The 23,493-nt window shown below is 48.7% G+C and overlaps 8 protein-coding genes across 8 annotated transcripts; 3 read left to right on the top strand and 5 right to left on the bottom strand.

Annotated features, from left to right (window-relative positions):
- The first annotated feature begins 119 nt into the window (after positions 1 to 119).
- On the top strand, positions 120 to 5,454 carry BDV14DRAFT_162271 (WD40 repeat-like protein). The gene is made up of 5 exons (XM_073766869.1): positions 120 to 390; positions 437 to 871; positions 918 to 968; positions 1,037 to 1,481; positions 1,534 to 5,454. Exons 1-5 carry the CDS (start codon positions 382 to 384, stop codon positions 5,313 to 5,315), a joined length of 4,722 nt encoding a protein of 1,573 aa, XP_073633873.1. The 5' UTR covers positions 120 to 381; the 3' UTR covers positions 5,316 to 5,454.
- Positions 5,455 to 7,030: 1,576 nt separating this feature from the next.
- Positions 7,031 to 10,721, bottom strand: BDV14DRAFT_162269 (AAA family ATPase). The gene is made up of 8 exons (XM_073766868.1): positions 10,528 to 10,721; positions 10,162 to 10,457; positions 8,858 to 10,111; positions 8,469 to 8,790; positions 8,182 to 8,406; positions 7,930 to 8,133; positions 7,593 to 7,877; positions 7,031 to 7,540 (listed from the first exon to the last, which is right to left on the bottom strand). The coding sequence occupies exons 1-8, from the start codon at positions 10,625 to 10,627 to the stop codon at positions 7,329 to 7,331; spliced, it is 2,898 nt and encodes a 965-aa protein (XP_073633872.1). The 5' UTR covers positions 10,628 to 10,721; the 3' UTR covers positions 7,031 to 7,328.
- A 545-nt stretch (positions 10,722 to 11,266) lies between these two features.
- Positions 11,267 to 13,998, top strand: BDV14DRAFT_162255 (uncharacterized protein; the record flags this gene model as incomplete). Its single annotated transcript, XM_073766867.1, has 4 exons — positions 11,267 to 11,895; positions 11,957 to 12,079; positions 12,142 to 12,598; positions 12,651 to 13,998. Coding segments are annotated over exons 2-4 (1,442 nt in total), but the record flags the coding sequence as incomplete, so codon positions are not given.
- Positions 13,999 to 14,121: 123 nt separating this feature from the next.
- On the top strand, positions 14,122 to 15,063 carry BDV14DRAFT_186552 (WD40 repeat domain-containing protein; the record flags this gene model as incomplete). The annotated part of the gene is made up of 2 exons (XM_073770829.1): positions 14,122 to 14,182; positions 14,501 to 15,063. The coding sequence occupies 2 exons, from the start codon at positions 14,122 to 14,124 to the stop codon at positions 15,061 to 15,063; spliced, it is 624 nt and encodes a 207-aa protein (XP_073633870.1).
- Positions 15,064 to 16,190: 1,127 nt separating this feature from the next.
- On the bottom strand, positions 16,191 to 17,193 carry BDV14DRAFT_162253 (uncharacterized protein). Its single transcript, XM_073766866.1, has one exon. It carries the CDS (start codon positions 16,622 to 16,624, stop codon positions 16,376 to 16,378), a length of 249 nt encoding a protein of 82 aa, XP_073633869.1. The 5' UTR covers positions 16,625 to 17,193; the 3' UTR covers positions 16,191 to 16,375.
- A 103-nt stretch (positions 17,194 to 17,296) lies between these two features.
- BDV14DRAFT_194691 (uncharacterized protein) lies at positions 17,297 to 18,676 on the bottom strand (the record flags this gene model as incomplete). Its single annotated transcript, XM_073771981.1, has 2 exons — positions 17,297 to 18,064; positions 18,443 to 18,676. The coding sequence occupies 2 exons, from the start codon at positions 18,674 to 18,676 to the stop codon at positions 17,297 to 17,299; spliced, it is 1,002 nt and encodes a 333-aa protein (XP_073633868.1).
- Positions 18,677 to 18,861: 185 nt separating this feature from the next.
- Positions 18,862 to 21,045, bottom strand: BDV14DRAFT_4689 (isoaspartyl peptidase/L-asparaginase). Its single transcript, XM_073776844.1, has one exon. The coding sequence runs from the start codon at positions 20,560 to 20,562 to the stop codon at positions 19,027 to 19,029; it is 1,536 nt and encodes a 511-aa protein (XP_073633867.1). The 5' UTR covers positions 20,563 to 21,045; the 3' UTR covers positions 18,862 to 19,026.
- On the bottom strand, positions 20,992 to 23,450 carry BDV14DRAFT_194689 (protein transporter TIM17; the record flags this gene model as incomplete). Its single annotated transcript, XM_073771980.1, has 5 exons — positions 20,992 to 21,033; positions 21,094 to 21,248; positions 21,314 to 21,512; positions 21,586 to 21,710; positions 22,919 to 23,450. The coding sequence occupies 5 exons, from the start codon at positions 23,448 to 23,450 to the stop codon at positions 20,992 to 20,994; spliced, it is 1,053 nt and encodes a 350-aa protein (XP_073633866.1).
- Positions 23,451 to 23,493: the final 43 nt, after the last annotated feature.

Raw genomic sequence — 23,493 nt, 5'->3', positions numbered from 1 at the left:
ATGTCTCATTGGTCCACCGCCAGCTGAGGGGCTTGATAAACGTGATACAAGCCTCCGGCTCGTCCGCGTGGGGGTGCTAAATTTGGAGGGTCAGATTATTGAGCGCCAGAGGTGCAGGAGCACCCTCGTTTGCTGCATGGAGGGGTAAGCTCGCACTCTCCTAGTGAAGCGACCTCGATAGTTTCCTTCTTATTAGTTTTTGAGCAATATGATCCTTTTGTCAGTTCAACACAGATTCCCGCTCCTCGCGCTGTTCAAATGGTCAACAACAGTTCCATTGTCGTCCGTTTCGCATCAGATTTAAAGCTACTTTTCTTTTAGAACCAAGCCGGGGGCACTATCAGACGTGACAATTCATCACAAAGCCTCTTTTCCAAGATCATGGAACAGGTATGACAGAAAATTCTTGGAACCGTTCTCCGCTGACAGCCAATAGTTTCGCAGACGTTCGTCTGCTGAGGAAAGTTTGGTTCGATTAGAGAAGGCCTTCAGCAGCCTCACAAGCTCGTGGAGAGGCAATGAGGCTCTTGAATCAACTAGTGTTGATGATGGTAACAACGAAAATGACGACTACAGAGGACCTTTAGGGCTCAACCTACTTTATGCAGCGACGGAGCCCATCATTGATTTTATATTTCTACATGGTCTTGGAGGAGGCTCAAGGAAGACCTGGTCTAAGACATCCAACCCATATCACTACTGGCCAAAAGAATGGTTGTCACGAGACCCGGAGTTTACTCGTGTTCGCGTCCACAGTTTTGGCTACAAGGCTAACTGGGCGGAATTACAAAGATCTTTCTTAACCATCCATGATTTTGCCCAGTCGCTATTGAATGAGATTCAGTGCAGTCTGGATATTCGTCGAAGCAATGTGAGTGCCATAACAAGTATGTTTAACATACCTAACCGTGTTTTAGACAAAACTTGTGCTCATTGCACATAGCATGGGGGGGGTTGTTGCTAAACAGGTAAAAGGCTGAAGATTAACCTGTATACCGTGTGTAAACTAAATTAAACTAACCCAGTCTGTCCCTAGGCATATGTTATTGCACGTCAAGACCCCACCCTGAGAGACTTGGCCGGGAGGATCCATACGATTTTTTTTCTGGCAACTCCACATCGTGGCTCTGATCTAGCAAAGACATTGCTTAAGATACTAAGAGTATCCCTCAATCAGAAGCCCTTTGTCGCTGAACTGGAGAAAAATTCCAGCACGGTAGCATCAATCAATGATAGCTTCCGCCATTTCTCAGATGATCTTCAATTGTGGTCTTTCTACGAGACAATCCCGTGTAACTTATTTTTCAGCAATGCTCTTATTGTCGATAAATTCTCTGCCACTCTTGGTTATGCTAGAGAACGGTGCTCGCTCTTAAATGCTGATCACCGCGGTATTTGCAAGTTTGAACAACCTGGAGAGCCCAACTACAGAACACTTCGCAATGCACTCGTCGCCACGCTCGAGACAATCTATAAGGAAGGTCAGTCTAACTCAAAACATTGTTGCACAGAGCGTCTTTGACCAGCCCTTAGTGAACCAAACAGTATCTGAAACAACGAAGCTACGGCAGCGGATGCTGAGCAATCTCACTGGCATCTATGAACCGCCGGTTGATGATTATCAAGCATGTGAAGAAATCAGGGTCCCCGGCACATTTGAATGGTTTTGTTCAACCGAAAGATACATCAAATGGCAGTCCGGGTCTGGCCTAGAACAGCCTATCTTTTGGCTTACAGGAGCCGGGGGCGCTGGTAAATCAGTTCTCTCAAGCCACATAATCAGCGATCTCCAAGAAAAAGGGTTGAACTGCAGCTATTATTTCTTCAAGCACGGGATGGCGAAAAAGGCGTCTATTTCCGGGTGTCTATTGTCGCTGGCCCTTCAGATAGGGCAGACGGATGAACGGATATTAGACCGCTTGATCCAGCTATCTGACTATCTTCCAGCCTGGGAGCAATTAGACGAAAGAACACTGTGGCGCCAACTATTTCTAGGCGCGATATTCAAGGAGCATTCATCAAGCCCTCATTTCTGGGTACTGGATGCCCTTGACGAATGCCGCATGTGCACCGCCCTTGCCTCGCTGCTCACGAAAGCACCCCCAAACGTACGCATCTTTATTACAAGCCGTGAAGGACCGGAAATATCTCAATGTCTCTCGTCGCTAACCAATCTTGTTGACCATTATCATCTACGAGCTGAGGACACTTTGGTCGATCTCGGTATATTTGTTGATTCGAGGATGCATCACCTCCCAGTTGGCGACGAAAGTCGCCAGGAAAGTCTCCGAGAGAGAATTTTGGCGAAATCAGGTGGTTCCTTTCTCTGGACCTCACTTGTGGTTCAAGAACTTGAAGGGGTGTATTCTGAAGAGAGAGCTGACCATGTTCTCAATGAGATGCCCTCTGATATGCACGACTTTTACGCACGAATGCTGAGCACCATTTCGGAAAAAGGACGAAAGCTAGCTCACTCAGTCTTTTCCTGGTGTCTTTTGGCAATGCGAGCTTTGGCTGTGGACGAATTTCAATGTGCCTTAAAATTGGACAGCAACGAGACTGTCCAGAATCTCGACAGAGTGATCATGCACATTTGTGGCAACTTGGTCAAGGTTGGCCGAAATGGTCATGTTGAATGTGTTCATCAAACGGCAAAAAACTTTTTGCTCCAACAGAATTACACCCCTGATCTTATTATTCACAAGCCGCGGGCCCATTCCAAAATCGCAGAAATATGCCTTCGATCTATGAATACCAAATTTGATAAAAAAAGCCGTCAACGAAGAGCTAGAACGACTACATCAAATTTGAATTCTAACAATGAGTTGATAGACTATGCAGCCACGCACTTTTCTGATCATCTCCAGAAATGTACCTCAGAAAGCTTAAAGGTGTGGGAGCTCTTGAATGAGTTCCTGAATAACAATGCTTTGGCCTGGATTGAATATCTGGCCCGGACCAGAAAATTACAGACCCTTTTTCGCACGGTCAAGAATCTCAAAGCATACCTGATGCGACGTTCGAAACATCTAGGGCCGCTTTCCAAGGAGAAAAACGATCTGGAGAACTGGATTCAGGATCTGGCCAGGATAAATGCAAGATTTCGAGATCCCCTAGCTATCTGCCCGTCGGCTATTTTCGATATTGTCCCTTCATTATGCCCTACTGGGTCAATGATTTCAATGTTATACGCATCGCGGGCTCGCGGAATAATGGTCAAAGGCCAGACGGAAAAAGTGTGGGACGAATGCTTGGCTCGGTTCGATTACCAGACTGGAGTGACAAGTGCTGTGACCCAAGGCGACCTTTATTTGGCGGTTGGATTGTCTAATGGGACACTATATCTCTACCACCAAGACTCAATGGAGCTTATGGGCACCCTGATTCATGGCGAGCGAGCCAAGATACTCTGCTTCAGCAGTGGGGATAACTTCCTCGCGTCTAGCAGCTCGCGCAACATCAAAATCTGGGATATGAAGAAGCGAACACTAGTGCGAAGCTTTCATGTCAACCATCAGCCCCTGGCGGTGTTTTTCAGTGATGATCATTACGGAACACTGACTGCAATCACGCAAGACAACTATTCATTGACTTTGAACTTCCAAGAGGACGAAAGTGAAGAAGAATCTTGGTCCTGGGCTGAGATCGTACTTGAAGCAACAGGCCAATGTCTACCAGTGCAGCCTCCCACAAAAGCTCTATTCTCTGAGGACCACTCGATACTTGCCGTCAGCTATAGAGGGGGGTCATTGTACTTGATCAATGCAACGAGGGAATCTTTCATTGGGTGCTGCAATCGTGCCCCAGCCACAGCCATGGGAGTCTCTAGACAATACGTTGTTGACGCTTTAGCATTCAATCCGAGTCCCGAGATTGAGGCTTTAGTTGTTTCGTACGGGGATGGTGAGATTGTAGTCTACGATTTGTGGAGCTGCGAACTGCGCTATCAAACCCCTGACATCTTCGCTCACAGCATGTCTTGCTCTCCAAACGGCAGAACGCTCGTGACTGGAAGTTCCCGAGGCACAATCAACATCTTTGAATTTTCTGGAACAGAAGGCACAAGTCTGACTCTTGTTTATCGAATCGACGCCTTTGAAGATGGTATTCGCGGAATATCGTTCAGCAGCAACAGTCAGCGATTCGCAGACATACGAGGCTCTCAATGTCGGATCTGGGAGCCCACTGTCCTCGTGAGCGATGGATCAGATGAAGGCAGCCAAAGTGAGCTAAGTCAGGCAATTGTGGTGAAACCCAGATCGTGCGGTGTGCTTGAGGGGCCTCTCAAAGCCGATATCACATCCATATGCCCCGGTCCAAGCGGACAATATGTCTTTTGTGGAAAGCAAGACGGCTCCCTTGTTTACTTCAGTACACTGGACGCTACCGAAAAAGGGTTACTCTATCAGCACGCGTCAAACACAGCAATTATCTGTGTTGCCTGTGATGTTAAGACAAATCTGCTAGCCACAGCTGATGAATCTGGTCGAGTTATCGTCAACACAATCCAAATAGCATCCACTGGCTACATCTCCGTGAAAGTAATCAACGAGATACGATCGGAGTTTTCTGTTTTGACGCTGCTCCTTGACACCAGTGGTGAAAGGATTCTCCTTCAGGGAAGAGACGTCGCCCAGGTCTGGACAATTGACGGGGGAAAAATATACACGCTGCCGTTCTCAGACCAAGACGAAACTAGAGCCATCATCAATCATCCGTCAGACCCAATGATATTTCTGTCAATAAGTTTTGCTCAGAAAAATTCGCATTCGTGGACCGGCCTTGAATATGCTGAGGACGATATCAAGACAAGCATAAAAGGCTTGAACATCAATGAAGACAGCAAAAGCACCGAATCCTTAGCTTTGAAGCATGTCACAGGACAAGTTAGCCCCAAAGTCACTGAAACGTTCATTGCTGCTCTTGTAAAAGAGCACATGCCTTCTCCATCAATGGATCGCCCGAGGTTGATGATTTGGAGCGCTGCAAACATCTCACATCACGCCTGGCCTTCAGAGAGTTTCCCACGGAGCTTTGACAACATCAACCCCAAAATACGTCAAATTATAGCCGTCGTCCGGCAGTTTGTCATTTTCCTTGACATTGATCTTTGGGTCTGTAGTATTGATCTGGTCAAATGGAAGCAATCAGAGCATGGTATACAGCGACATTTTTTTCTACTATCCGAATGGAGAGGCAGTACCGGGAAATTTCTGGTAAACTATGTATCGTCCACGCGTGACTTTCTTATTGTCAACAAACACAGGTTGCTTGTAATAAGGCGCGGACTTGATGTTGTCAAAACATGGGAGTGATCACTGTGCAAAATTTATTTAGCATTTTCATTGTCCTTAAAAACATCATTTGCTCCTGGTTAACATAAGGATTAGCCTTAATGCCTGTATCTTCTAATAGAGTTGATTCCAGCACCATGTGCTATAAGGCATAGACAATAACAATATATCTGATGCACGTGGTTAGACAAAGAATATCCTTCTTTGATCGGTGAAATGTCAAACGTAAATAGACAGCCATGTACCAGAAAGAAATAAACTCTTTGCTTAATATGTCGTTAGTTTCGTTTGTCCAGGCTATATCCAGAAATAAGTACCATTTGAGCCTGTATTAGATGTGTCATCATAAAGTTGTCGCGTTACCTGGGGTACTGCTCAACATAATAACGCCAATCATGACCCAAAGCACTTACAACCTCACAGGCACGAACTGCTCCGGCTGTTCCGTAACCCCTAGAGATAAAATCTTGCTTTGAGTGGCCAGATTTGGTTAGGGGGTCAGTATCTCTGGCACACGGAATAAGGTCGCATCCACACCAGTCACTAGTAGTGGTTCCCAGCTAGCGTAGGGAAGTCCTATTTGGACATGGCGCCAGCTTCCCTAGGGATCTAGGTTTTGCGTTGGCCGTGCTGTCTCTAGCAACATGCTATCTGGGACGTTATCTCCCGATTTAGGGGGAGTAAGCTTGTATACCCGCTATTGTTACTGAACTTATCACAGCTTTCAAAGGGTTGCATGCGTTTTCTTGCTATGAGTCATCTGTTGTATGAACTTTTTGGCCAACTTCTTTGACTGAAGACGTGGCATGACATGCATCAAGCTACTCGTGGCAGGAAGAGGTCACGGAATGAATTGAATTATCAATAATGAGCCGTCTGCAGACCTTGAGGTAAAATCCTCTTGTAGTATTGGCGCCATCGTTCCATATCTCGAAATGGGACGAGGTTCCAGTGAGGAGGAGCGTGACGAATGATCAATCCGTTAGAATGAACCATGGCATATATGATTGAAGAATGTGGTCTTCGAGCTAGGTAGAAATTTTACTTTCCTTGGGCCGAGCCTTGCTATCAATCTAGATTTCGACGCCGCCGTACGGCAACTCCTGGTAAAAACCAATACACCGGAAAGCTGAAATCATGGGGTGCAAGGAAATACCACCCTGGAACTGATTAGGTTCGACCACTCCAGGAAGCGGAAGCGACGGCAAGAGGTGTTGACCATTATCGTTATCATCATCAAACTCCTGGTCTGATTCAGAAACATGGCTTCTATACTATTTCTCTAATGCATCCTTGCTTGGTATTATGAGCTGGGCATTAACCAGAAATCTATCGTCCTACTAATCAGGTCAATATTATCTTTTCCTGTTCTGCTATCTCTTCCTCTTGCCGCGTAAGAAACCCCCGCCGATAAATAAGCTGTACCTCTTCAACCTCAAACTTTGATATTCACATAAAGATCATAGGCTCCCAAATGGTCGAGAACTCCAGGGACCCGCGACGGTAATAACAGATACCATGCTTAGAAATGAAGGTTTCTCTCGACACCAGTACCAGTAATAGGAGTTGAGAGAATATCCCGTGCAAGACTAGCAAGTATTAGGAACTCATGTTCATGATCTTTCCAAAACTCTTGAGGTGCAGAAGGAAATAGACCTAATATATTATTAGTAAGAACTGCTTCTTATTATTTAGATTCTTCCTGCTCCGAAGATACGTGCAAGCTTTTATTGTTCTGGGGTGAAAAGGTACAAGGCCAATAAAACCTCTGTCTATAAGGGCTTAAGAAGTTGGTCGGGACTCTCATGATAGATATTATACTTCTTTTCTCTCTGGGCCTTTTCATTCCTTCTGAGCAAAGTACTGCAGCTTATTACCTGATGCAATGATTGTTCCTAAATCGTTTTTGCCTGCTTTTGGTCCGCGTAAGGAAGCGGCAGTTCTTGAACCTGAAATCCGAACAAGTCGTCTAGTAGTCTCCAACCTTGCTGCTCGCGATTTGCCTCTTTTCTAGCGCGTACTACGGTCTTCCACTCAACTATCCTTCCCAGAAGCCTTGACCTCATCGTTCCGCAGCCTTGCAGCATACGCCATTTCCTCTTCCGGCCCGCGAACGTTATGCAAATATGACTTGAAGTTATGTGACATGGAGACAACCTGGCGGAGATGGTCGTCGGTCAACTCGGGTACGTCGTTTGCCTCCTGCTTTGCCTGGTAGCAGGCAAGGGCTACAGCGGTTTGGAATGCTGGATACTGTCAGCCTTGTGCTTATTGTTTGGTTGCTTAGTGTAGACTTACCGTTACGGATTTCGCGACCGTTCCACTTCAGAGCCTGAAGATCCCTAGACTTTCGAACGAATTCCTTGGCGTCATATGAGCAGCGAATTTCTTGTCCGTTTAATTCGCGGTTTCGCGAGAGTTTCTTGAAATGATTGTCCCAGATTTGCTGTCGTGATCCATCATCGAGGGGATCGTATCCGATCTGCACGTGGATTCGCGACATAAACGCTTCATCGAAGCTTCCGACGCGGTTTGTTGTCAAGAAGAGAATACCCTGGAAGTAGTCGAGAGCGCGAAGGAAGACTGCATCGATATTAGACTCTAGAAAATGCGACATCGGAACTGGCACGCTTACTAGACACGATGCTGTTTCTTCTGAGATCCTGGGAAGATCGAGTTTCCAGATAGACGTCGGCCTCGTCAAGGATCACAATGGCGTTCCATTTCTTCGCATCTCGGAAGAACCGAAGCAAATTTTGCTCGAGCGCCTCAGGTTCCTGGCCCAAATCGGCGGCTGTTAGACTGAGCAAAGGCCGACCTGAATATTCGGCAACGGACTCTACGCGGATGTGTCAGAATTGAAGCTCTCAATGAAAACTCTACGTACCCGCAGTGAGTGTCTTTCCTGTTCCTGGAGGCCCATGGAGTAGGAAAATCTGTCCTTCTCCTTTGCCGTGAATGAAATCCGATGAGAATGTCTGCGTGTATGTTCCTCCGTAGATCTCGCAAACGGCCTTGATCATCTGTTTGTTACTCTCCGGCTTCATAACGAGCAAGTCAATGATGTTTTTCTGTATTCTCGGTAGCTCCAGGCGCGTTACGTCGAGCAGATCTGCAATGCTCGGTCAGTGTCACGAATTTGCTTTACAGGTATGGGTGAAAATCATCACATACCCCAGGCCCGGTCCTTGAGTACGAATCCATACACATGCGACCAGCATAGCATGTATTGATGATCTAGAAGCTCTGACTTAGTTCTCAGATCAATATTGTCATAGTCGTCAAATGTGCGACTTTGGAGGCCCTGTTGCAGTGAGTCGCTAGAGTGGCATGTTTTACACGGGCAACTGGGCACCCTGATGCGTTCGCCCAGCTCGACTCCAGGTAACTCTGTCACAGGAACCACAACCTCCTTCTGATCCTTCCAATCAGCAGATACATGCTTGAGGTTCCAGGGCTGGCTGGTGTGGTCGATCACGACTCTTGCTCGGTTGAACTATGCTACCAGTGAGAATCAATCATGCTTATAAGAACAAAGGTGGGGGTGAATGCAGAGAACTAACGTCGCGGACTCCTTGCAGCCTACTAGGGCCACTATATTCTCGGAACGTTGGCTCCTTTACCATCTCCACGAAGCTCTTGCCCTTTTTGATGAGCTTCTGAACAAGAGAGTTCTCAGGGTCCTCATCCATGTGGAATTCCGTGGGGAATACGGGGAGCGTCCGAATCTCGCGCTCCCCATCAAAAACCGGGATTATCACTTCCTTGACCGATCGGGTTAACACTTCGCCATTGAAATTGAGGTTCCAAACATGAGCGCGATATGGTGAGGCCCGGGATTCAGGTGACGTCCACTTTGGCCCTCCTGAACACGATTCAAGCACATACGCAACAAGGTGTCCATTCTCTTTGACATAGACGTCCAATCCGGGTTTCAGTAGGAGCCAGAGAGAACCGAATGTTGCCTTTGGGGTGGAATGTCGCCACATGAGTTCCGCCTGGTCCACAGGGATGGGTGGTTCCTGACGCAAATAGTCTAGGAGGATATCAATCTCGTCCCGACAGGTCTTGCTGTACTCGGCGTCGTGGGCTACCTGTACCCTTTTTCCATACTCCAACAATCTCTCACGGTAATGCCAGAGGTCAGTAAATGGATAAACAAACCGACTTTGTTCAAGACTGCTGGTTATTTCCCTGCCACGCCATCTTTTAGAAAAATACGTGTCGGGTATAGCCTGGAAGCTGATGACTGCCTTTAGAGCATCAAGAAGGATAGGTGACCGAATGTATAGTATTGGAATCCCAATATTTTCAATCCGCGTTTCGATTGGGGTGTTCGGCTCCTTGTTGCTGCAACTGACCTCTCGTTGTTCCTCCAGAACAACCCCCGATGCTACTGAGCCAAGGCTCTTCCTGTCAATGATCTTGCTCCTGAACTGCTGTTCGGAGTGGTAGAGAAGAAGGCCATCATCATCCGGCACCAGGTACTTGGCCACGTAGGATATCTTGAGAACTTCATCCTCCTTTCCTGTAACGATGGGGGCCTCGGCGTTTCTGGCGGCCTTGGCCTTGCTAATATCTGATAGAATGTCCCAATCACCATCGAGCGTGATTTTGAATTCCCATCCTGGTTGCACCAGCTTTTCCCAGTGCCGAGACAAGAGACTCGTTCCGTCGGGTTCGCCGTCAGGTTCGGATCTGATCTTGACAATAGTGAAGGATTGCTCGGTGCCTTCGTTCGCTCTGTCGAGCAATTGCGCGTAGCGATCATGGAGAAATATGTCAACATAGACTGCTTTAACCAGATCCTTGACACCCTGCGCAAGATGTTAGTACCAGCCCGTTGAAGGGTTGAGACATAACGTACATTCCAAGTTTTCGCCGCTTCATACGGAAACGCCCATCGAGTGCCCAGGGGATCAACAAAGACAATGTGATTCAGCTTCTTGGTAGGCTCATCGCTCTCTGTTTGAGAACTAGTATCAGGCTCCCCGTTTGTTTTGGTTGCCCCCGGAACCCTGTCCACAGTGTTGTTCTCCGAACCAGTTTGAGGCTCGCGTGCGTCGTCTTTTGAACTCGACAGTTGGGGCCCAACCTCATCGGGAGCATCACCCTCTTGCAACCCACCGGCTTTATTCGAAATACTGATGGAAGTCTCAACTACTGTTTGCAATCAGGACTGCCCTGCATCAAGTTCCGGGGACTTTCCTCCGGTGCGGCTCGAGATATTTACCTTCCGTTACCTCCAACTGTGCTATCACCTCGGGCTCTGGCCCACTCTTTGCAACCTGGACATCATGACTATCGACAACGGGCTTCGTGGCTCGCTCCATTGGTTCAGTGGCTTGGTGGGAAGGCCAGAAAGGTTGGTCTCTCTAGTGTCTGTGGTTGAACCAGACATAGCCTAAGACTTGCGCCCCGTTCCTTCTTAACGGGAAAAAAAAGCCCACCACCAACTGAAATACGCTAGATCACATGAAAACGGCACGTCAGCTTTGTGCGGCGGGGTGTGCAGTCGAAGCGCTTCGAAGGCCAGTGATAACAATTTCTTGTTGCGCGAAAGGCTCTGCCATTCCTGCTTGAAGGGTTACGTCGGAGCCTCGCGACTCCTTCCAATCAAGGCCCATCTTACTCCGTGCAGCATTTGGCCCAATATTTAATCTTTGCATCATACGCAGAATATACTCAATACCACTATCGGGCTCGGGGTGTCTTCGAGTTCTCGTGGACAACATTCTGATGCGGTTCTGGCGTCCGTCTCGGCACCCCGTCCCGAACCATCTTGAACTCTCCAGTCCCAGAACCCCTCAGCCTAATGCAAGCCGTCAGCGCAAGCGGACCAATTAGCACTATAATACCGACGACTACTTGAGTACTGTGACCCAATTGGCTAACAATATGCAACATAGGGTCAGCTGAAGGCCAAAGCACAAAATCCTGTAATAATCCCCTCTCTGATGTCCTGTCACTCCAGCAGTCACTCGGTAGCATAGCCCCAACTTCGCCCACGACGAGTTCGTGGCTGAGAGGTCCGTTCCGCTGGAGGCTCACGGCCCTCAAATTCAACCTCATACCCTACCCAACATCGGACGTTATGTCCACTCGACGAACAATGGCCGCGACCATGACCACTACGGACCAGAAGTCGCCGGGCAAGCTCGTGCGCCGCTTTACAGAGGAGCTCGAAGCGACCTCCGATCTCGCCATTAAGACAAAACAGTATCAGAAGGACCTCGATGAGGAAGTCGAGTCTAGAAATAGATTGCGCATGGATCGAATCCATCACGAACTAGCAGGACAGCAGCAGTATGTATTGTATTGAAGATACACTCGATATAAATATTGACCTAGAGTCAGCAGCACATTCAACGGAGTCGAATTCGCACGCCAAGCGCTGCAGTCCAAATGCGACGAATTCTTCGCTTCGCTTGCTCAAAAAGAAGCGGCAGAGAAGAAAACGTCAGTTTTGCTATTTCGACATCGAAGCCAGACGGAACAGAAGGTCGCGACGCGACTCCGCAGTGGCGGCGAGTTTACCGTGGGTCAGGTCAATAGTATCACCAAGCAGCTCGAGGTACAGTGGAGGCAGTCGAATGGTAGGGTCAGTAACAGACCTCTCCTCAGTCGGTTGCAGGGACAAAGTTAGCTAACGGCGAAAACAGGTGGCGACGAACTTTATGAAGGTCTGTAACAAGCTGGACGGGCATAAGCAGATCTTTCAGTGGTTTCCCAACCAAACCTCGTATACATCGACGCTTTGTGGTGCTGTTGCGATGGTCATTCAGGTATGTAGCAACTCGACTCGCCTTGTTGCAATCCATTCACTTGACTGAAATATCTTTTTAAGACCGCGGTCAGCTACTCCAACATCGCCGAACAGTTATCAGGCTATATCGCCGAGCTATCCGACAGCATCGGCGTCTGCACAATATGGTTGAATCTCTACCAAAACCCCAGCATACAGAAACGCCTCTCAGACATCTACACCCAGTTCTTCGATTTCTTCATCAAAGTCGCCAGTTGGTATCTGAAGCCTAAATCGTCCAGATGGCTTGACTCGTTCAACGCCAATTTTTTGACGGAGTTTGAGAACGCTGCGGACCTGATCAAGAAGTCAATTCAGCTCATCAATGAGGAGGCGCAAATACAAAATGCATTCCAAGTCAACGCCATCGTCCCGCAGATTGATCAGTCGCTGGATGCTGTTGAGGCAAGGATTATTGCGCAGGTTGTGCAGACGAGGAAAGAGAACAACGAGATCGGAAGTGGCATGTATAGTCTACTCATGGAGACAGCGAGAGAACGTGAGTCATTTCTTGGATCAAGAAGTGAGCCTCTTGCCAACTAATCCTATAGTGGATTCCCTGAAAAAACAAGTACAAGACGCACTCCAACGGTCACCACCCCGGAAAATGCTGGCCATTACGCCCGATACACACATTCAACAGACCATTGAGCTCGCCGATGGCCTCTCGCGGCGCGAAGCGGAGCATCTCTGCGAGCACCTTCAGAAGATAATCGACCAAGTCGGCGGCACCGACGGGATCATGCGCGCCATCCAAGCTGGCCGGCTCCTAGCCGAACCAGCCATGGTACACGTTCTGGGTAAATGGACGCAGGCGACGTCCGGGAATGGCCAGATCCTCTGGATAATGAGTCCCTACGAGATTGCTCCACAGACGAGCGCGCAACTTGCCGCATTAGGTGTTATCTGGACGGCGATCCAGGCGAAGGCTCAATTCATATCGTATATTTGCCAACGACCACGTCTTGGCGCGGGTCCGCAGTTTCAAAGAGCCGAAGATAAAGTCGGTATTCTGGCGATGGTATACAGTCTTATTCGTCAGTTACTGCAGTTTCAGCCTCTCGATGATAAGGTGCTCGTACCAAAGAACTTTGTTGATAAGTTCATTGAGCCAATCGACGAGAGCTGGAGTGCTGCAATGGCCATGTTGAGAATCCTCCTCGAACATACACCGACCCTCCGGTACTGCATTATATCTGACCTGAATCTCTTCGAAGGCGGAGCACGCGATATGTGCCAGGAATTTGTCAATGTGCTCTTCGCGGAAGTGGAAAAGGTCGATTGGCCGGTGCGAGTGCTGTTCACTACCTCCGGGCAGTCGAGGGTGCTTGGGCTGAGCGTACCGAGAGAGAGCAAAGTTATGTCAAACAAAACCTTTCATCAGATCAAGGGGAGGACGATACACCAGAAATTGGACATGCTTGATGAGTGATGGGTGTTCTGCTTACGTTCTGACCTAGCGGTGAATCTCCGCTTCGTAATAACGGCGTTGTCACCCGGTGTGGGTTTACGGCGTAATATTTGACTTGATAAGAGCCATACTTCCTCTTTGCATATGTATAGACTACTATATACCGCGGATATACCTTCATATATCCATTTCTACCCCTTGACGGCCTGATACTCCTCTACCACCCTTGACTTTCTTCTATCTCAAGCCAACGTCTTGATTCTAAAAGACATACTCCAGCCAAGTGCTGGTCGCTCTAAGATCGTGGTATGTGCAGCCTCGCATGGTGGGGTGCTCGATTAACTGTGTGCAAAGGAGCTTGCAACGACTTCGTCCAAGAGTTCCATAGGACGGGCGTTGGCCTCGGATATAACAGATCTGACCGGCTATAAAGCAACTGCAGCTTCCTCGTGAAAAGGAAGAAGCACTGCATTGTCGAGGAAGGAAGATATTCCCCTGGTAACTTTCGGGGGGTAGGTGGCGCCTGCCACCTTCGTTACAAGGAGCGAAGGTCTGCCAAGGGTATCGACGAAATATATTAGGCGCGGCCGACGCCACTCTTTCCTTTTCTGATGAGCCTTACATTGCCCGGGAAGACGAAGTCACGACTTAGTCCTATGGCACCGTTGCATGGTGTGATTGCCCGATTAGCTTCGTGTGCGGGCCTCTGTTGGTGGTGGAATATGACCTTGGATCAACAAGGAGTTTCGATAGCAAGAGGGAGAGAGAGCACCATTAACTATACTTCCGAACAATACACGTCCTTAATTGTGAACACCTAGAGATACAAGTTCAATGCCGAGGATAGACAGAGTAACGTAATCCAAGTATGTCTTACCTGTGCTTTGATCAACTACTATTATTAACAGTTCTAGGATGATAAGGAGTCTAACATATCTCGGTTTCTGCACGATGCACAGCGACTAGTTCTGAAAAATAGTCAAATAGCAGATATTGCGCCTCTGCAGCTCTATGCCTCTGGCTTAATCTTCGCGCCAGAAATGGCGGTGACTAGGAGAAATTTCAAAAAAGACCTTCCTGATTGGTTATCTAGAGGCCCGAACGTGGAAGAGGATTGGAGTCCAGAGTTAAAAACGCTGGAGGGCCATTCTGATTGGGTTAACTCAGTGGCCTTCTCAGCGGACGGCCGGCTGCTGGCATCGGGCTCCGCCGACCACACTATCAAGCTCTGGGACCCCGCCACTGGCGCCCTCAGGCATACACTAGAGAGCCAGGGAGTTGTTAATGATATCAAGTTCTCTGAGCGCTTCCCACAACTTGTCACCAATGTGGGTTCTTTCAACATACGAGTCTGGCTGGAAAGCTTCACATCACGTCTCCCTGAGACTGAAAATGAGGTATCCCTACAGGCGAATCGGTGGGTTGCTATCAACAGCCAAAAAGAGTTATGGCTCCCTTCCGACTCTTATCCAGTCTCTTCAGCAATATATAATACTACCATTGCACTTGGATGCAGGAACGGCCGCGTATGTGTGATAACATTTACTACTTAATCACAATATGTCTAACCATCTTCCGTTTCTCTTCCGATTCTGATCCTGTTTCTATTTCTTCTATATTTTCAATTCTCTTTGGAATAGAAGGGTCTGGGAGAACTTGGCTGTTTTATAGCTATTTTCGCTTGTGGAATTGAAGTGGCGGCGTCATGTCAGGGTGACTTCATGATCAGTAATCCTATTGATGGTCATCGGAAAATCTTTAAAATTTAATTGGTATTAAGATGTAATAGCATAATGCTTCTTAACAGTGCCCTGAGAAGACAAAGTGAGAGGAAGGGAAAAAGTCCATGGGGGCGTGCGATGGGCGTACACAAAAAGGGCTGGTGATCGCAGCCAGGGAGGCTTAGCTTGTTAATCTTATGCATATCTCTTATCTCCCATTGGAGGTCTGTCTAAATAGGCTTGGCCTTTTTCTTGCGATGACCTTATCGACATTCAAAGCTTGGAGCAGAGAGTGAGTAATAGTGTTATTGACTTGCACAAAGTTGAATAAGTAATTTAAAAGATATGAGGCTGCCAAGGTGCGGGCTGAGGAATATAATCAAAACAGAATAACGAAGTAGATACACGGGCAGAATGCAGGATTAGACTATCAGACAGGCACTTAGTATAACAAGACGTTGCTCAGAGGTCAAGAACAGGATCAACATCGGAGTTCAGGAAGTAACAGCCAACCGGCGGTCAGAACAGGCAGAATCCCGCGATACTCATCCCAGGCACCGTGCCCGGAATGAGGGTCTAGACAGGCGGTCAGTACAGGCAGAATCTCGCGATCTGTTACGAATCGTACAGGCCCAGGGGAAGGAGAGGGCAGAATGACGACTGTATCGGCTACACGCACGTAGCCTACTAAGGAGCGGATGCCTTTAACGATAGGGCTCAATTCTATTGCTTCGATAGATCCTTCTTGACGATGTGTTCTCTTTTTCTATTGAGGGGTCGAATCCTCAGGGGGTTGGAGTAGCTCGCTGCCACGCCGCTAGTGATCACATGATCTCAAGATTCTGTCGGAGCATGGGTTCTTCCCCTGTCCTTGGGTGCCCGGTCTGCACAGTCTTAGTCAGCATCATAAGTATTTAGCCTAGCTCGGAGGTGCATCCGCCCCTCCTAATACCAGACTCCTTCCCATTTCCCACAGATTCGTATCACGATCCTCATTCCGAGCATCGTGCCCGGAATGAGGCTTTAAGCTGACACCGTGACACCATGCGGACAACATGGTTTATGGCCCATGGTCTTTCCATTAGCCTGCAATTGGCGATGCACAGGACTTCAAGGTACCGTGGTAGGTTGTCGTGCAGGTTAGTCAGTGGGTCCAGTTATCATTTTCTTCGCAGAGGTTTTGGAGAGATATGCATAGAACCTTGAGTGCTGTGAATTCTGTCAGGGGGCCGACCCATCGGTTGGGTAAGGCATAGTCGTCCCAGGGCGACAGCCACAGTCGTTCCAGTGAGCTTTTGTGCAGCTGTAGCGCTTGCTGGAAGCGGTTTGGGGGTGGAAGAGGACCTGCTTCCTTGTCAAAGATCATACGGAAGGATTTCAACTCGCGACACATCTCGAGCCAGCTCAGCAGGCCATTGCTCACTCGGCATGGTTCAAACGAGAGATCAGTAATGTTTAAGGAGCAGAATTTAGCACTTGAGATCTCAAAGGGTTTGAAGACGTCAAGAACGGTGGTTTTTTAAGAGTTGGAAGCGAGAAGAACGGAGTCACTTTCCCAGTGTCAACGACAACATTGTCAAGTTCTGAATAAAACATCAAAGAAAGATGGGAATTTACCAGCTGGATAATAAACAGAGAAAACACGGAAATTAGTCAAAGGTTGGAGATGAAAGAATGAGAAGTGAAAATGGAAGATGGGCTAAGGAAATATGACTACGGAGACCCCGGGCGAGGAGAAGCACTTTACCTTCTAAAGCACCTTCTAAATGTTCTTGAGACGCCACTTCAGTCGGTTACGATATTGTGTTATTGATGTTCTATTTTCCTTATTGATTTAGGGCTCTGGAACGCCAGCAATATGCTAGTCTTGACATTGAGAGGCCAACACCAGGCGCAATATATATACCACTACTTAACTAAATCATGTTGCAAGTGGGTGAGACATAAGGTGCTCGAGTCCGGTTTACAGAATTATTCTTGCCATTTCCATCATTTCATCTTCAAAGGGTTAATTGAGGTTCTTCAGAAACAGAGGAATAACCTATGTTATCACACTCGTTTGCTCCTAAGCCCCAATTGGGCCCGGCTGAGGCCAGACCGAATCCATATAAGAAGAGTCCAAGAAAATCGACTGAATCCCCACCCTTTCGCACACGGCTGCAAGCCTCGCGTAGTCCTTCATGCTATATTGCTTGTATTCGCTTGATGGCGGAATTTCGGAATCAACGACGAGGGTTCTCAACGCGGGCGTCTGGCCCTTGGACATCATACGCTCGACGTGGTCTGGGAGCCATCTACTCAGACTCGTACCCCAACTAGTGATGCATAGGACTTCGATAGAAGCGGGTAGAACGCCTCTTAGCTCGTTCAGTGGTCCTTCGTGCCCAGTTGGAATCTGATGGTTGAATTCCATCAGATTTCGGACATGGATCCGTAGGATTTTCAGCCTCGTAAACTCGGGTAGGGAAAAACGGAAAATTCCCTTGTCATAAGCTGGCACATAGCCGTTATGCCCGAGACCCAGCCACAATCTCTCTAATATGGTTTTGTGCAGCTGTGCCAGGTGATCGAGGAGACCTGGCTCGGGGGCGGCGTGCATGTCGCGGCGTGTGCCCTGGAAATCGATTCGAGAAGACTTGAGCTCACGACATAGCTCGAGCCATTTTAGCATTTTTTTTGTGATCAGGCTGTCCTTGATGTAGATATCTGTGACGTTTGAAAAGCGTGTACCGAGGCGAGACAAGTCCACGTCGCCCAATATCACATCCAATGCTCGTACCTTGATCAAGGTCGGAAGCCTGAAGAATGAGGCCATGTCATTAGCACCGATGAACTAAAGTCCATTAATATGCATATGGATAATGGAGTGTTTCTCGAGCTTAGGGAATGGAGGAAGCAGGTATGCAGTCTCGTTACCTTAGCCTTTGATCACCTTTCGCAATAGGTCAGACCAGCTCCTGTACTCGATTTCCAGACGTCGTACGTTTATAAACCAAGGCAGAACCACAGCTGCGTACGTGGCTATACCATAAGAGTCTGATTACAAAGTCGGATCCCGATCAGTTTTACGCCTCCATGTACGGTGCAGATGGCCAGGTAAATCGCGACATAACCTGTCAAAAATGTCAAAATCGTAAGGATGACCGCCGGGACTGTATTCTGGCTGGGGCTTCAGCTTTGGTAGCATGATGGCTAGATTCAAAGAACGCACCGCTGCAGCAAGGCAGGGTTTTCGGGCAAAGGTATGCAGAAAACTCCAGTTGAGGGAGTTCACGCCGAGCATCTCTTCAATCGTGATATCCTTGTACATTGTTGGAAGGACAATCTCGTAGTACAGGCGGCAGGTTCGGGCAAAAGCATAGGTTGAGGACATATCCAGGAACGAGGCAATCAGGAGATTCAGCTCTGTGGCAAGGCGCTCGATGTTGATGCACTTGATGTGCATTCCAAGTGCTCGCTGCAAGAGCAATAATAAGTGATGCCAACGGGTAATGGATGAAGAGAGGCCAGAAGAGCGATGCCCTAAACATACAAATACAACGGGCTCATATAATGCATGCTCTCCTTTGAGGGTAGAGACAATGACATACCGTCATTGTTGCTCAATGGACTTTTTAGAGGAGGATAATGGGCCATAGACATAAAACAGATACGCGGTGGGAGAGTGAAAGAGTTGAAAGATGTCCTCGGGGGGCCATGGTTCCTTCCCATTTGGACTACCATATTCTCTCAAGACGGCGGATTACATTCGAAGGAAACTCTCTCTCCAAACTGACATGCATGGTATCTGATTATCTATTGATACGCCTCCTTAAACACCATAACATGCTCAACATCTCCCCCATCAGGTCCCTCGTCAACCCAAGCCCGAAACATCCCCCCACAATTAAAATCAAACACGACCTTCCCATGGCGCAAAGCCCAGCCCGAGTCCGCTACATCATTATCAATCTCTACCTCGATGCCGATTATACCGCCCGCTCCTTCACCTGTCTTGCCCCATCGTCTGCCTGCAGAGCGCTGCAGTTCGCCATCGGCACCCGCGACAGCTGAGACGGCTTTCTCGAGACTAAGTCCTCGCTCGGAGAAGCGCATCATCGCGCATGTTGTTCGTGCGGCAGCGGTGCGGAGGAAGGAATCTCCATTCCCTGTGCCGGATACAGCGACTGCGCGGCGTTTCTTTGGCGTATAACGGGGCTTAAGCTTCTCATTTGGGATGTTGAACGACTGCCGGGGAACTGAGCTGGAGCTCTCTCTCATGAAGGGAGGTAGACCTGGGAAACAGTCTGCGAGAGTCATGTCCCACAGTGACTTTGCTTCAGCGTCATGATACGAATCGCGCATCGTCTGCATCTGCCGGAGATATTGCATGTCGCTGATCTCCGGGGAGTCACGACCTGCCTCTTCCCAAGCCTCCGCCCAGAATCCCGCTCCAAGCGTAGGCGTATCCCCAACCCGACCAGGCAACTTATTCGTCAACCCACCCGTACTAGTCGCAACAGCCAAATCACCCCACTGATCTAAACAAACACATCCCACAGTCCCCTGGCTAGGATAGCCATACCCCAAACCATCCGAATCAAACATTAACTCTTCCTCCAGCCCAGTCTTCCCCTCCTCAAAACCAAGACCCCTCCTATGCTCCTCCCACCTCTTCCTCGTCCAAAACCACTCATCAGGCATAAACTCCAGCCCCCAACCCCGTCCAAGCTCCTCAACATACCCCCCCGAAAGCTGAGAATGCATACTCCCTCCATCCCCATCCCCATCCTCATCAACCCCATTCCGAACCAAAACCTCCCTCGCAAGCCTTATAGGATGCCTCACATTCCTTAACCCAATAACACCAGCCCCCCTCTTCAACGCCTCAGCCCTCTCCGTCACATCCCGATCAGGAAGAACAGATGTGACCATTACAGAAGCCTCCATTTCAATTCTTCCTGCCGTTGTAAAGACGCTGCCTCGGCCGCAGTTGAAGAGCTCGTCGTCTTCCATTAGGGAGACGGCGTGGACTGCGGCGTCGAGGGCTGTAGCGCCATTTTCGAGGAGGGTGCGTGTTGAGCGGAGGTAGGAGAGGAGTGAAGAGTGGTACTTTTTCCATAGGGAGGGGGGGAGCGAGGGCCGGGCGATTTGGCCGGCGCCGCCGTGGAGGATTAGGGTTGGTTTGAATGTTGGTTTTGGAGGGGGGGACATTATTTGGTATTCTGTGGTCGAATTGGTGGTTGGAGGGATGGAGGGCACGGCTTCTGTTGTTTGGTAGAGGTTGTTAGAGATAAGGGCGTGGTGCGGGGAATTGGAGGTCGAGGTTGGACTGCGTCTGGATGGTGTCATTGTCAGCGGCAAATAGGTCACTCACTCACGTCAAAGCGCACGATAAGCGACGAAAGGAAGTCAAGTGGTTCAGAAGAACATGCATTAATCCTGGTATTGGCAATCAATAGTAATGTACAAGAAATTAGAAAGAACATAATGTAACATGTCCCCGGTCGCCTCGAGGACTCTGCATCTTTCGCCCCCTAGATGTGTGCAACATGCTGGCTGTGTTTGTGTAAATCCAAAAGAAAAACCCAGTTCTTTGAGATAATAGAGTGGAATAGCATGCGTCGAGAAACAAAAACCCTCTATACCATGCATCCTAACAGTAATAATATAATGAGCTGATCCTAACACCGGAGAAGGGAGATGTAATGTAGTGTAATATAGCAGCAACGTTTATGGGCATATCGTGGTCGCGATCGAGGAGATAGGTGATTCGAGCATTTAAGCGACGGCCTTGGAGTCTGAGGGAGGAGGAGGGGGGAGCTATAAAACACAATAGTTAGAATCGAGGTACCATAGCGTGACGAGGTTATCAAGACTTACCTCTAGTTTCGTCTGATCGGCCATCATGCGCTGGAACCCAATACCGACACCCTCAATAACAGCCAAGAAAACAGCACACATAATGGCACCGTTCCTAGCAGCCTTGTAACCACCACGAATAGCAAGGGAACCACCAGTGAAGAAACCAGCGATGACTTAGATACCAATTAGCTCACGTCCATACCAGCTAACCACTGATATTTGTTTGGGTGGCACATACTAGCATTGTAAGGATCCTCCTTCTTGCGAATACCCTTAACAGCACAGTCAAACGTCGAGAACAATCCACCCCAAACACCAAAGTTACCACCGAGCACGGGCGCGCGGGCCTTGATGGCTGTGAGGGCTCCTATCCGTCGCTCGCCGTAGGGGCTGTTGCGGAATCCCTTGACACCGTGCCAGACGGCACCACCGATGGCCTATTGAACGACTAATGTTAGTTTCGGGGTTCGGACGCGAAATTGTTCGGACTCGAGCGCAGGTATAACGTACACCCATACAGAAGGCACCACCAAAGTCGCTCAGGGCAACCCAGGGGCAGGGATCTCTAGAGTGATCCATATCAAATGTGAATGTGATGTGCGAGAAGGGGGTAGGTGAATTGAAAGTAACAGGAGCTAGAGAACAGCTTCGTCCAGCTCAGCTGTTCGTGTCGCAGAGGCGAGAGACGAAGGTCAGGACACGTAGGTAAGGAACCGGCGAAATCGACACGGTCGTCAATCAAGCTGGAGGCGAGAAGCAGGGAGGGAAGGACGGCGGGAGCGGACGGGCGATAGAGTAGATAATGGGCGAAAGCTGGGGTCGGATGGAGAAGTGACGGCTCGCAACTTTCTTGAAGGCTTTTTTCGCCGCGAACGTGACTTGAGATTGGATCACGTGAGGCGGTCACTGTCCGGGAAGTTCCATGGCCTAAGCAAACTTTGCATCGACCGGGATTGCCATTGGACTCTCGGGTTATCTAGGAATGCTCTTCTTTGCTTTTGTTGGAATTTTTTGGGGACAAGAGATATTTGCAAACTATCCAAATCTTCTACATTGGCCAGTATACCATGAGCAGCATACTCAGGCGCTCCTAGGCTTTTACAGGGTTCTGTCTGTTTCCCGCATAACCTTCGTTGTCGTCATTGAATCACAACTGCTTCTCAACGCCTGTTGCATCGGATGCATACAGCTAGGTAGATGCAAGTCCAACCAACACACCCGCCATCCGGCCTCTCGCGCAGCCTGAGATCAATCCGCTCTCCATGGCTTTGCCCCCATTAATACCTGGTATGGTCCATATAACGTCCGTCCAATCTTGCCACATAAATTCTGTCATCGGTATCGCGATCGCAACGGCATGTCCGCCATTTCGCGCCGCACTTGTAGCAAAACTGCGCGCCGCACTTGCATCTGTATACCCGTCAATACATAAACACGGCGGCTTGATGGTAAGGTGGATAAGCATACGTTATATGGTAGCAGCCTGTATGCAGCTCCACCATTGTTCTGCATGCGTAGCAACGCTGCCAGCCCCTATCTTTAGCTAGCGTGAGCGCAGCTTGGAGCGCAGGGTCTGCCGGGCAATCTCCTTTGGCGTGATACTCTTTCTTACACTTGGTACAAGTGTTGTGGCCACATTCAGGGCAAGTCGATTGATTCCCCTTGATGTATAGAGAGTCTATAAAACTACCGCAAGAAGTGTCGCTGCAGTATATTTTATTGGCGCTCAGAAATTCATTTTCTGCACTCTTGAACTGTTTGATCTCGGATCTGGAGAGATTTCCCTGGATTAAAGCCAAAGGGATTTGCTTGCCGCAGCATTGGGGTTGGACAAAGCCGGCACCATCGGTGGCCATTGTGAAAAAGGTCTTCAGACAAGCATTGCAATAGCGATGTTCGCAGCTCAGGTCCTTCAGCTTTTCCGGAACAAATTCGTCGTAACAAGCAGCGCATGGCTCTCCTTCGGCAACATCGTCCGTGTCAGTGCTAGCATCGTACAGGATCCCAGTAAGTATGTTGAGGCGGCCCAGCTGTCGACATAGAAGATTGTATCCAGGAATTTGGCTGATCATGGACGGACTTTCCGACTGAGGGTCCCTATCTGGTGTCATTCGGCGCATATCTGCTTCGGTTAGGATCATTCCAGTTGCGGTAACTGTAAGAGCTTGTGCGTCTGCATCAATGGTACGAGCGATCCTCGTTGCCGCTTTCCAAGCCTTGAAAGATTGAAGCGTCACTGACGCTTCTTCACGAAACGTCGAGATGGCCTCTTCTATGTCTCGTAAAACTTTAGTTTGAGCTTCTCTTGCCTCTCTTTCGTGTTGGAGCCTTATCTCCTCAAGTTGGATCCTAAAGGCCACTGACTCGTCATCCATTCTTTCCCGCTCAGTCTGAAATTCTTGAAGCCCACCACTGGCC

The sequence above is a fragment of the Aspergillus stella-maris genome, assembly GCF_047715825.1.
Source record: "Aspergillus stella-maris strain CBS 113639 unplaced genomic scaffold BDV14scaffold_1, whole genome shotgun sequence".
NCBI lineage: Eukaryota > Fungi > Ascomycota > Eurotiomycetes > Eurotiales > Aspergillaceae > Aspergillus > Aspergillus stella-maris.
The sequence above is the reverse complement of the archived record's forward strand: the minus strand, read 5'-3'. Positions and strand labels throughout refer to the sequence as shown.

Excerpts from the sequence above, each read along its gene's own strand:
- BDV14DRAFT_162269 (XM_073766868.1), bottom strand. The coding sequence starts at position 10,627 with ATGGAGCGAGCCACGAAGCCCGTTGTCGATAGTCATGATGTCCAGGTT. Across the intron at positions 7,878-7,929 it reads AAGAAACAGCATCGTGTCTA|TCTTCCTTCGCGCTCTCGAC; the intron begins GTAAGCGTGCCA and ends ATATCGATGCAG. Across the intron at positions 7,541-7,592 it reads CGGTCGCGAAATCCGTAACG|CATTCCAAACCGCTGTAGCC; the intron begins GTAAGTCTACAC and ends GACAGTATCCAG.
- BDV14DRAFT_4689 (XM_073776844.1), bottom strand. The coding sequence starts at position 20,562 with ATGACACCATCCAGACGCAGTCCAACCTCGACCTCCAATTCCCCGCAC.
- BDV14DRAFT_162253 (XM_073766866.1), bottom strand. The coding sequence starts at position 16,624 with ATGTGTCGCGAGTTGAAATCCTTCCGTATGATCTTTGACAAGGAAGCA.
- BDV14DRAFT_162271 (XM_073766869.1), top strand. Across the intron at positions 872-917 it reads TGGATATTCGTCGAAGCAAT|ACAAAACTTGTGCTCATTGC; the intron begins GTGAGTGCCATA and ends ACCGTGTTTTAG. Across the intron at positions 969-1,036 it reads GGGGGGTTGTTGCTAAACAG|GCATATGTTATTGCACGTCA; the intron begins GTAAAAGGCTGA and ends GTCTGTCCCTAG.